We start from the raw sequence: 12,452 nt of genomic DNA, 5'->3' as shown, positions 1-12,452 counted from the left end.
AAGCCAGCATGCCAGAGGAAAGGCTGGATTGAAATCTTCTCCCTGGTGTCTTGTTCTGAGTCGCAGTGGGATAGATGTGGAGGAGACTTCTGTCGCATGGGCCCCGCCACTTCATTCTGCAGTGATGCAGTCCAGAATTCGGCCATCTGTTTTTCCTCTCCCCCGCCCCCGTAAAGGAGGCAGGGTTTTTTTTTGGGGGGAAGCAGCCGATAGGGGACTAAAATCCTGCTCTAGCCCTTTACACGCAGATCCCACTGTTCGCCGTGCAAAAAAAATCATGCAAAATTCATGCATGCATTCATTCATGTAAAAGTTGCGTCATGCAAAAATTCAGTTGTCCGAATGTAAAGAATTATGTCCAAACCTTATTATACACACCCTAGATTCAGATATCCAAGCATCCCGACTTTGCCCATTTTTATTTTTATTAAAAAAGGTTTCATGTGTTATTATGTTTTAATATCTGTTGGAACCTGCCCAAAATATACAGTGGATGCTCGGGTTGCGAATGTGATCCGTGTGGGAGGCATGTTCGCAACCTGCAGCATTTGCAACCCACAGCAGCGTGTCTGCGTACGTGCAGGTTGTGATTTAGCGATTCTGCGTGTGCGCGACTGCTGAAACACGTAAGTAATCCGTTCTGGTACTTCCGGGTTTCGGCGGTCCATAACCCTAAAAAATGCAACCTGAAGAACCTGCAACCCAAGGTATGACTGTATAAGCTATATATTTTTTAGGAAATTCATAAAAAAGAGAGAGCAACATTTCCAATATGGACTGCCATACGGTCGGGTTTTTCAAACAATTTTGGAAAATTCCACCCAGTGACGTTCCGGATATGTCCTGGAAATTCCAGAAATATGGCAGCCTTCTATTATTATTATTATTATTATTATTATTATTATTATTATTATTATTGCTATGCTAGTAGGCGCCAGCCAATTTGGGGTGGAAGCCATGTAGAGACAGAGGGGGGGATGTTGGACAAATGGGGGTGCAGGAGAGATGAGACGAGTCAGGTTTTTCTTCGTCTCGCTCTTGCAGGTTGACTGCAGCCATTTGGAAAAGGACCTGTAGCAGGGGGAGGGGGCAAGATCACAGATTGGAAATGTTGGCATCAGAAATAATGGAAACCTTAAGATAATAATAATAATAATAATAATAATAATAATAATAATAATAATTTATTATTTATACCCCGCCCATCTGGCTGGGCTTTCCCAGCCACTCTGGGCAGCTTCCAACAAAATATTAAAATACAGTAATGCATCAAACATTAAAAGCTTCCCTAAAGAGGGCTGCCTTCAGATGTCTTCAACAAGTCTGATAGTTGTTGTTCTCTTTGACATCTGCTGGGAGGGTGTTCCACAGGGCGGGTGCCACTACCGAGAAGGCCCTCTGCCTGGTTCCCTGCAACCTCACTTCTCGCAGCGAGGGAACCACCAGAAGGTCCTTGGAGCTGGACCTCAGAGTCCGGGCAGAACAATGGGGGTGGAGACGCTCCTTCAGGTATACTGGACTGAGGCCATTTAGGGCCTAATGAGTGATTCCCTCGAAACACATTGTATTCAGTAAGTGGAATACCTGCGAGTGCATCATCCCCTCTCCCTTCTTCCAGCTTCTAGACATGAAGATATTCGTCGACACAGACTCTGACATCCGCCTGGTCCGCCGCCTCCGCAGGGACATTGGCGAGCGCGGCAGGGACATTGAGGGCGTCATCAAGCAGTACAACAAGTTTGTCAAGCCGGCCTTTGACCAGTACATCCAGCCTACCATGCGGCTGGCGGACATTGTCGTCCCTCGGGGTAGGTGTCCCTTCTCTGGTCTCGCCTGGCGGGACAACAGCTTGTCCAATGCTTAAATTCTGTGTGTTTTCTGCGCAGAATAAGGCTCTCCATGGTTGTGAGACATGATGGGTACGATGAGCCTCAGGGCCCACATAAGTGTCAGGTGCTGGACTGAGGAGGAATGGCCTTTTTCTGAACCTTCCCAAGGGCAGGAGGACAGTATTGATTTAGAACAGCAGTTTGCGGTGGGCATAGCCTAGAGGGGGAAAGCTGGGAAATACTGGGTGAGGAATAGCTAGAAGAGAAAACACCAGGAGAGAGACAGCTGGAAGGTTCAGCGTCCTTGGAAAGCGTTCCTGACCCCCCCTTCGCCTAAGACTAGACGGGCTCTGAGCATGATAGAACAGAAAGTGCAATGGCAACAAATTCATATTACCCAACATAGAGTGATGTAGATTAATGGAGGTGGAGGGGGTAAACCTTAACTGGGAGCAACGCCATTTCTAGAGAGAGATGCATTCCTTTGTCTCTCACTGTGATTATTAAGGAAACTAACTATTAAGAAGGCTCCTTTCATTTGATCTGCTTATTTACTGCCACCGGGGGAGGGATCCGATTCCTCGAAGCATGACTCCCCCCCCCCACCAGGGAAGAAGGGATGAGTGATGATCTAATCAGAAACAAGGGTGAGATATAATTATTATTATTATTATAGGTACTCTGCCCATCTGACTGGATTTCCCCAGTCACTCTGGGTAGCTTCCAGCATATACAGAGACATAATAAAATTGTAGAGTTGAAAGGGACCCTGGGGGTCATCTAGTCCAACCCCCTGACCAATGTGGAACTCGAACCCACAACCCTGAGATTAAGAGTCTCCTGCTCTACCGGCTGAGAAAAAGACGGCAACTGTCCAAGGCAGCGTTCCTTCCAGCTGCTTCGGACTACATGTCATGGACCAGGACAGCAGGGAGAGCCCAGCTGGTAGAGCATCTTAATCTCAGGGTTGTGGGTTTGAGCCTCACGTTGGGTGAAATGTCCCTGCACTGCAGAGGGTTGGACTAGATGACCCTCAGGGTCCCTTCAAACTCTACAATTCTGTGATTCTACAAATCCCTTCTGTCTCAGTTGGTTGGAGCTGATGGGAGTTGTCATCCCAAAAAACAGCCAGAGGGCACCACGTTGGCAAACGGTGCTGTAAGTAAGAGACATTGCAATGTTAATTCGCTTGCATACCGGTTGACTGTGTTCTGCTGCCCTCTAGTGGCTTTCCCGGGTCATAGCTGTTAGGAAACAGGTATCCACAATTCTCTCTCTCTCTCTGCTCCGCTCCAGGCAGTGGGAACACCGTCGCCATCGATCTGATCGTGCAGCATGTCCACAGCCAGTTGGAAGAGGTAAGAAGTGCCTTGGGACGGGGCAGGAAGAAGGGCTGAACACTGGGTGTGCCGGTTGGGTAGGGGGACTCTTTCAAGCCCCTCCTTTGCTTCCACGTCTTCAGGCAAATAGAGCTGCCAGGGTGGGTTTTCCGGTGGGGTCTGCAAGGATCCCCGGCTTCTTCCCAGAACGTGTCCCAAAGACCCTCAGATTCTGCTGAAAAGATCAGACTCCATACTTGGCCCATGCTTCCCAGTCGTCTAGCAAAGGGGACAAGGGATCGCTCAAGGCTGCCTTCTCCAGCTGGTCAAATTCCAGACATCTTCAGGCCATCTTGGGGAAGTCTGTCCTCATGCAAATTCTCTGGGCAGGGCTGCAAACCATGTCTTTATCTCGCCCTTCCTCCGGCAAACTAAGGCAACCTATCAGGTTCTCTTCTCTGTTTTCCTACACTCCTTGAGCATTTAATCCTCACCACCTGTGAGGTGGGCCACGGGCGCCAGATCGCCCAGAGAGCTCTGCGACTTTGCGGGCAGCCAAATGCCAACCGGCTCAAGTCCTAATCCAACGTACTCTCCCTGGCTTCCTCCAACCTTGACCCTTCCAGATGTTGATGTGCTGCAACAACCCATAAACCCCCCAGCCATTGGCCACGTTGGCTGAGGCTGGTGGGCGTTGGAATCCAACAACATCTGCCGGCATTGTTAGGCTGGGGCAAGGCTGGCGCAACCAAAGCCAGGGCCATTAAGCATATGCGGCGCCGGGGTGCAAAAATCTGCCCAGCACCCCCCCCCAGGTTTCCCAGAATTATTGACATTTTTTTAGGGGGAGAACCCCAAAGTTGTTGACTTTTTTTAGGAAAGGTTCCCCGGACTTATCAATCTTTTTTTTAGAGAGCTGACACCACACTTATCTCTGCTCATAAGCATAAAGAGCCCAGTGCAACAAACCAGTCCGAGGTGTCGGAGCAAAGCCGGGCACCTTGTGGTGTAATAATAATAAAAATAATAATACTTTATTATTTATGCTCCGCAATTCTGGCTAGGTTTCCCCAGCCACTCTGGGCAGCTCCCAACAGAATATTAAAATACAATAACCTATTAAACATTAAAAGCTTCCCTAAACAGGGCTGCCTTCAGATGTCTTCTAAGTGTTTGGTAGTTATTTTTCTCTTTGACATCTGGTGGGAGGGCGTTCCACAGGGCGGGTGCAACTACTGAGAAGGCCCTCTGCCTGGTTCCCTGGAACTTGGCTTCTCACAGCGAGGGAACCGCCAGAAGGCCCTCGGCGCTGGACCTCAGAACGTTGGAGGTGGAGATGCTGTTTCAGGTATACTGGACCGAGGCCATTTAGGGCTTTAAAGGTCAGCACCAACACTTCGAATTGTGCTCGGAAATGTACTGGGAGCCAGTGTAGGTCTTTCAAGTCCGGTGTTATATGGTCTTGGCAGCCACTCCCAGTCACCAGTCTGGCTGCCGCATTCTGGATTAGTTGCAGTTTCCGGGTCACCTTCAAAGGTAGCCCCACATAGAGAGCATTGCAGTAGTCCAAGCGAGAGATAACCAGAGCATGCACTACTACGCCAGTCCCAGGTGCACAGGAGGGTGGAGCCAGCCGGCCGCCTCAGCACATTGCTAGCTCGCTCACCCCCGAACTCACGGCGCAGAGCCGCCCGCAGTAGAAGAGCCCGCTGCGGCATTCCAACCAATGGGTGGGCTCTTCCCCAGACTCCAACTCTCAGGGCCCGGACTCTCAGTCTGGCGCCTGGGTGCCCCGCACCTCTGCCACCTGTGGTTAAGACGGCCCTGACCAAAGCAGAAGGGTGGCATTATTATTATTACTCTAACCACTATGCAGCACTGCCCAACACAACTGAGGTAGAGTGTGACCGCATAGTATTTGATTGGGCAGCAGCTCCGAGCTCACATCAAACTGCTTCTTGGCACTGGATCAGATTCTACCATCCTGTGGTGAGGATCAGCTCCACATCAACTAACTGTGTGGAACAGACCCAACTGCAGAGAGCAATGAGTCGGGCTTGGAGAACCTGCGGCCTCTAGATACTAGTGGACTACAACTCCCATCATTCCTTGTCAGCCTGGCCAGTGCTCAGGGCTGATGGGATTTGTAGCCTTTGGGGGGGGGGAATCTGGAGAGCCACCAGTTCTCTGTCCTTGCAAATAAACAATACGGGAAGCCACTGCAGCTGAATTTGAGAAGGACTGGGCTAATTGGGAAATCCCAGGAAAGGGGGAATTTGCTCCCACTGCACTCCGACCCTTCTGAGAAGTGGAGTGGGGAGTTTTTTGTAGTGGGGGGAGCAGCACACCCCCCTCCATTTAGGGACCATCAAAAAGGATCAGTAATCTAGAAGACAACCAAGGAGGAACCGAAGAGCCTCTGCCCCGCTCTTGAGATGCATATATAGGTGGCAAGTTAATTTTTGTCCTGTCTGAGAAGGTTCTTGGGACCTGCCTCCGAATGACTGGGGGGGGGGAGGGGGCGAAAGGCGACAAAGAAGGGGGCAGGTCTCCAGAACTCACTTGCAAACTAACCGCATGAAATCCTCTGTTGCCCACCGGGTTGTCAGTTTGGGTATTTGGATGTCTTTATTCCAACCGCCCGTCCCCGTTTTCTGTTTTATTTCTTAAAAAGCTGTTTGCTTGTCAAACTTCTTTGCTCAGTTTGCAGCTCTCGCGGGGTGGGGAAAAGATTTCAACTCATTTTGGGGGGAGAAGGGGGCGGATTGCAATAAATCTGCAACTTGGGCCTGCTCAGTATATGGAGCAAACAATGGACAAAAAAGCATTGTGGTCAAATTTCTGAAAGGTGCTCTCAGTTGATTGCACTGCAGTTTTAAGAAATCATAATTTTTAATTCAAGGACTAAACCATACCAGCAGGGAGGATATGACAAAACCATTTGTCTCCCATGCCCAGGAGGGCATAGCTTCTGTACTAAAACGCCTGTGGCACTCAACTGCACCCCCTAAAATAGCCCCCCCCCAGCATGCGGCCTTCCAGATGTTTTTGAACTACAACTCCCAGTGCACGCAACAGCCAGGGATGATGGGGGTTATAGTTCAAAATATCTAGAGGCCAACAGCTTCAGGAAGGCTGCTCAAAAACCACTTGATTTCTTCTTCAGAGATAATATTTATGCAAACGTCTTGTGTGTAAAGCGCCTTCTCGTACCTGCTGCCAGCTGGTGGAAACACCACAGATCAGTTTAAAGGAAAACACCAGGAAACCAGTTTAAACAGTGGCAGAAATTTGAACAAAGAGCATGAAAGAACCAGGAAGAGCAGGCTTGAAACCTTCAGTGCTGAATTTCAAAGAGCTGAAGTGAAATACAGTGGTGCCCCGCAAGACGAACACCTCGCAAGACGAAAACCCGCTAGACGAAAGGGTTTTCCGTTTTGGAGGCACTTCACAAAACGAATTTCCCTATGGGCTTGCTTCGCAAGACGAAAGCCCATAGGGAAATCTCCGGAACAGCAGGGAAGCGCAGCGCGTCTTCCCCACTGTCCTCGGACCTCCTCCGAAGGCTGGCGGTGGGGCGGAGAGACCTCCTCCCGCCGCCAGCCTTCGGAAGGCTGCTCCGAAGGCTGGCGGTGGGGCGGAGAGATCTTCTCCCCGTGCCAGCCTTCGGATGGCTGTCCTGAAGACTTGCGGTGGGAGGAGGGTTTTCCTTCCCACTGCCAACTTTCAGAATGCTGTTCTGAATGTTGGCGTGGGGAGGAAAAACCCTCCTCCCACCGCAAGCCCCGGGAACAGAGGAGACGCGCTGTGCGCCTTCCCCTCTGTTCCCGTACCTGTCCTGAAGGCTTGCGGTGGGGAGAAAAGCCCTTCTCCGCACCGCCAGCCTGGCAAGCGGTCTCCATAGGAACGCATTAATTGATTTTCAATGCATTCCTATGGGAAACCGTGCTTCGCAAGACGAAAAACTCGCAAGAAGAAAAAACTTGCGGAACGAATTAATTTCATCTTGCGAGGCACCACTGTAAATCTTTCTTTTCTGCCTGCCTGAGAGTCACCAGGGATGGGGCCAGAGCAGTATCCCCAGGGAGGAAACCCCATAACCTGGGGGGCTGCCACAACAGAACTTGGGCAGATCTGATGGATTCTGAAGCTGAACAGCAGGCTGACATTTCCAGTGGCTTCAGCTGACTTAAGATGTCTTTATTTGGTCATCGGCCCATGGGGCTTGCGCACCGTGTGGGTGTTCAGAGCGAGCATTCAACGGATCCCTGCAACATGCGCCATTCAGGCTGCACCCCCCCCCCCAAAATCTCTCCCTCCTCACAGTTATTTTTAAATGCTAATTTTAAATTCTGGGGCTAAATCATACCAGGCAATTCTGAAGCTGCTCTTACCAGTTTGGGGTTCAGGCGTATTTTTCCCCTTCTGTTTTCTCCCCACCACACACACTTTTTTAACCCTCGCAGAGACACCGTAAGAAAAATTAGATTTCAGCGAAATCCTAAACCCGATTAAATATGTACGCTTCATTTTTTGCGGGGGGGGGGGAACCTGCCAAACGTGGCGGTATTTGGGAAGCGTAGTCGCGCGGTTAAGTCGCGACCGCTTTGCAAAGCCGCCTCCCGCCCCCCCACCCCAAGAGAGCTGCCCCCTGAGCAAATTTGAAATCGCAGCGGGTGCTTTTAAATAATAATAATAACAATATAGATGCTAACTGCTCCAAGTGCTGTGAATCCTGGGAAAACATGTCTCCCTGTGTTTTTATTTCCCCTTTTGCCTCTTTAATGCCCTGCTGGTGTTTCCAATGTTTTAATACGGGGTTTGCTCGCTGTTCTTTGTGTTGCCGCGGCAGAGAGAACTCAGCGTCAGGTAAGGGCTCCTCCTAACTCTCTCCCTCTCTGTGTGTCCTCCTTTTTCTGTCTGCAAGGACCAAAATGCATCTTAATAACCGGTGCTGCTAAGCTGACTGTTTGCTGAGGCTGTGTGTTTGTGTCTGTGTGTGCGTATTTGTGTGTTGAAACATCAAAATTCCTGCAGCACAGTCACCGGATACACGCACAGAGATCTGATGGTCAGGGGGCAAAGGGCCATCACTTATCTGCGTTATCGCAGAATCACAGAGTTCGGAGGAAACCTGGGGCTCATCTAGACCAAACCCGCCTCCCCCCCGGCAATGCAGGGATATGCAGCCGTCCCTTACAGGGATCGCTGCCCCCAGTCCCTGCACGACAAGGCCCTCAGATTCTTTGTTGAAGTGCTCTTGCAGTCCACTTGGTAAGGATGGTTGGTCCTGTGATAAGAATTTTAAGGTTCCCGCCTGGCTTGACCCAGCCAACATCCCGAAACAAGGAGGAGCCTTTTCAGGGGGAGAATCAGGGAGCGCAGGTAATAATAATAATAATAATAATAATAATAATAATAATAATAATGTTTGTTTTCTATACCCGCCCCCCATCTGACTGGGTTTCTCCAGCCACTCTGGGCGGCTCCCAACAAAATAAACACGTTGTTGATAAAAGATCAAACATCGAGGGTTTCAGTCAGGGGTCTTTCTCAGTCCCCCATGGAGACATGACTGGGGTTGGGGTTGGGACCTTCCCTTGAGCCACGCCCCCCCCGCCCTACCTGACAACTCTCCCCTCTTTCGGCCCCCACTGCCCCTCATATCCCCCAGTCTCTCCACAGACCTGAGCCTGCAGTCACCCATTGGCCATTTTATCCTGCTTGGTAAAGGGACCCCTAACCATTAGGTCCATTCGTGGCCGACTCTGGGGTCGCGGCGCTCATCTCGCTTTATTGGCCAAGGGAGCCGGCGTACAGCATCCGGGTCATGTGGCCAGCATGACTAAGCCGCTTCTGGCGAACCAGAGCAGCGCACGGAAACGCCGTTTACCTTCCCGCCGGAGCGGTGCCTATTTATCTACTTGCACTTTGACGTGCTTTGGAACTGCTAGGTTGGCAGGAGCAGGGACCGAGCAATGGGAGCTCACCCCGTCACGGGGATTCGAACTGCTGACCTTCTGATCAGCAAGCCCTAGGCTCTGTGGTTTAACCCACAGCGCCTCCTGTGTCCCTGTTTATGCTGTTCGAGTTACCAGTTAATTGGGGAGGTCCAGAACATCTCCGTTCCCGACGAAGAATAGAATTGCTGGGAGGGAGCAGTTAGAAAGCGTTTAAATAATTGGAGCCCAGCCGAATAGAAGAGACAACTTCTCTTTCTGCTTTCTCAGCACACACACACATTTTTCTATATGTCTGGAACTGCTTTTTTGAAAGAAGAAGAAAAAGTTTTTAGGAGATGGTGTTCCAGAAATAGATCCCTCCTCTTGGATCTGCCACGCCTTACCTCAGCTCCGAGCCTTCATCCCCTCAAGGCGCCCTCCTTATGGGCTCCTGGGGGCACAGTAGCCCCCACATCTTGGAAATGTCAAGCCACTTCAAGGCTGCCCTCCTCCTCGTTTGAAAAACCTCAGCTGGGCTGCGCTCCTTCCTCTCCCTTCCTCTGTCTTCTCGCTTTTTCTCTTGTCTGCTTCCTGTTTGATTCTGCGAGAGCGCAATGAAAGGAACCGGTGACATTTTCCGCCCTGCCTCCTTTTTTTGTGGGGATTTGTGTGTCTTTTGAGCTGGTCACCCAGCATTTTTGAAGCGTTTTTGTTCTCCGGGGAGGAAGGCTGATGAGGAGGAGGAGGGGCAGAAGATTTGGTTTCCAAATGCGAGACTTAATTTTTTTAAAAAAAGATAAACGAGGAAAGGAAAAAGACCAAAAAAGAGAAAGAAATACACCATCCGCTTAAGGCTGCTTATCAATTTTTTCCCCTACCGGTCAGACACAGCAAAGAGGTGGCAGGAAGCGCCGAGTACCTGTGTAAAATTCAGGGGCAAAAGGAGGGAGAGGCAGAATAATCTCGTCTGCAAAGAAAGGCGACTGCTTTAGACGTGATAGAAGTTCTTAAAATAACGCACGGGAGGGGGAAAGAGGAAAGACTTTCACTCTCATAACACCAGGCCTCGACCTCCAATAAAGCTGTACAGTGGTGCCCCGCAAGACGAACGCCTCGCAAGACGGAAAACCCGCTAGACAAAAGGGTTTTCCGTTATGGAGGCGCTTCGCAAAACAAATTTCCCTATGGGCTTGCTTCGCAAGACGAAATGTCTTGCGAGTTCCTGCGGGTTTCCCCCCCCTTTCCCCCCTTTTCCTAAGCCGCTAAGCCGCTTATCAGCTGATCCGCTGATAGGCTGCTAAACCGCTAATAGCGCTAATCCACTAAGCTGTCAATGGGCTTGCTTCGCAAGACGAAAAAACCGCTATACGAAGAGACTCACCGAATGGATTAATTTTGTCTTGCGAGGCACCACTGTATGTTGGAAGAGTCAGGGCAGATAAAACAATGCTGTCCAGGGTTGTAAAGACTGCGGAGAGAATAATTGGGTGCCCTCTTCCCACCTTGGATCAAATCGATGCTTCCAGGTGCCATAAGAAAGCTGCAGAGATAGCGCAGGACAGTGCGCACCCCGGAAACGATCTCTTTCAGCTTCTTCCTTCTGGAAGAAGGTACAGGGTTAGAAAGACTAGGACTAGCCGCCTGAGAAACAGTTTCTATCCAAATGCGATTTTGGTTTTAAACGCAGTGTAAGGAATCTGTATGGGAGTATATTGTATTTTAAAATGGGGTATCAGAGTTTTTAGGGGCTAACCAGGCTGGGATAGCAGGCTTGTTGGTTTTTGAATGTCCTATGTAGATTTTTCAATTTCGTTGTTCTGTATGGGACAGTGACAATAAAGATTACCGTATCGTAAAAGAAAGCACTTCTTCACACAGCTAAACTGTGGAACTCCCTGCCACAGGAGGGCAGTGATGGCCCCTAATTTGGATGGCGTTAAGAAAGGACAGATTCATGGAGGAGGGGGGTGTTGGTGGCTACAAGCCATGGTGGCTGTGTTCTGTTTCCGTGGTCGGAGGCAGCAATTCTTCTGAGAAACAGTTGCTGGGGAACACAGGACAGGGAGAGGGCTAGAAACCTGCCTGCTGGTTTCCCACAGGAATCTGGTTGGCCACTTTTGAGAACAGGATGCTGGACTAAATAATAATAATAATAATTATTGGGCAGCTTCCAACTGAATATTAAAAACAATACAGCATCAGACATCAAAAACTTCCCTAAATGGAGCCGCCTTCAGTTGTCTTTTTAAAGTAAAATAGTTGTTTATTGCCTTGACATCTGCTGGGAGGGCGTTCCACAGGGCAGGCACCACCACCGAGAAGGCCCTCTGCCTGGTTCCCTGTGACCTCACTTCTTGCAGTGAGGGAACCGCCAGAAGGCCCTCAGAGCTGGACCTCAGTGTCTGGATAGAACGATGGGGGTGGAGATGCTGTTTCAGATATACTGGACCGAGGCTGTTTAGGGCTTTCAAGGTCAGCACCAACACTTTGAATTGTGCTTGGAAACGTACTGGGAGCCAATGTAGGTCTTTGAAGACCGGTGTTCCATGGTCTCGGCAGCCGCTCCCAGTCACCAGTGTAGCTGCCACATTCTGGATTAATTGCAGTTTCTGAGTCACCTTCGAAGGTAGCCCCATGTAGGGCGCATTGCCGTAGTCCAAGCGGGAGATAACTAGATGGGCCACTGGCCTGAATCTGCAGGCTCTTCTTGGGTTCTTAACATTCTTTCCGTTTTAACACGCTTGCTACTGGGTTATTTTAATAAAGCAGACCTCCAAATGCGATGTTATTTTGGCAGTAATGGCCCTGAATCGTCGAGAAGGCGCTTGATACACTTGAGAGGTTCTCACAGGAGAATTCCCAACTTCTCTGCCCTGTGCAATCCTTCAGAGGCTGTGCCAGAAAACACCCTGTGAGACTAAGTTGGTGTGGGAGCAGGCAAGGTTTGGTGAGGACCAGCGTGAGGGCCACATGACCTTGCAGGCAACCTCACAGGGGCCGCATGTAACAAATTCAATGCCAAAGCTAGGCGTTCCTACTTCTTTCCACCCAGCCATATGAATGACTTTGTTACAGGTCAAGGATTCTGCATCCAGGCAAAAGAGATGCAAGATGCTTTTCCAGGGCAAATCCCCCCCCCCTTTTTAAATTAAGTGCTCTTATTTCCTTGCTTTATTTTCTCTTCCCTCCCTCTTTGGTTCTCCGTGTCTCTCTGTGCGTTTGGTTGTCTGTTACCTGCTTGGCTCATCCCTGAACTACAACTCCCATCTGATGAACAGAGGAAACTCCGCTGGGATATGTGAGGATCAAATTGCACCCTCCAACTTACTATTTTTCTTTTTTCTTTTGGTTTGGTTTGAATA

At 49.9% G+C, this 12,452-nt stretch overlaps 1 protein-coding gene across 1 annotated transcript in view; it reads left to right on the top strand.

Annotated features, from left to right (window-relative positions):
• Positions 1 to 12,452, top strand: part of UCKL1 (uridine-cytidine kinase 1 like 1) — a 53,778-nt gene that overhangs the window by 27,369 nt on the left and 13,957 nt on the right. The window contains 3 exon segments of the mRNA XM_081867769.1: positions 1,619 to 1,808; positions 3,126 to 3,187; positions 8,001 to 8,017. Of these exon segments, the coding sequence (XP_081723895.1) occupies positions 1,619 to 1,808; positions 3,126 to 3,187; positions 8,001 to 8,017 (269 nt within the window).

The sequence above is a fragment of the Podarcis erhardii genome, assembly GCF_964252035.2.
Source record: "Podarcis erhardii genome assembly, chromosome: 6".
NCBI classification, from domain to species: domain Eukaryota; kingdom Metazoa; phylum Chordata; class Lepidosauria; order Squamata; family Lacertidae; genus Podarcis; species Podarcis erhardii.
The sequence above is the reverse complement of the archived record's forward strand: the minus strand, read 5'-3'. Positions and strand labels throughout refer to the sequence as shown.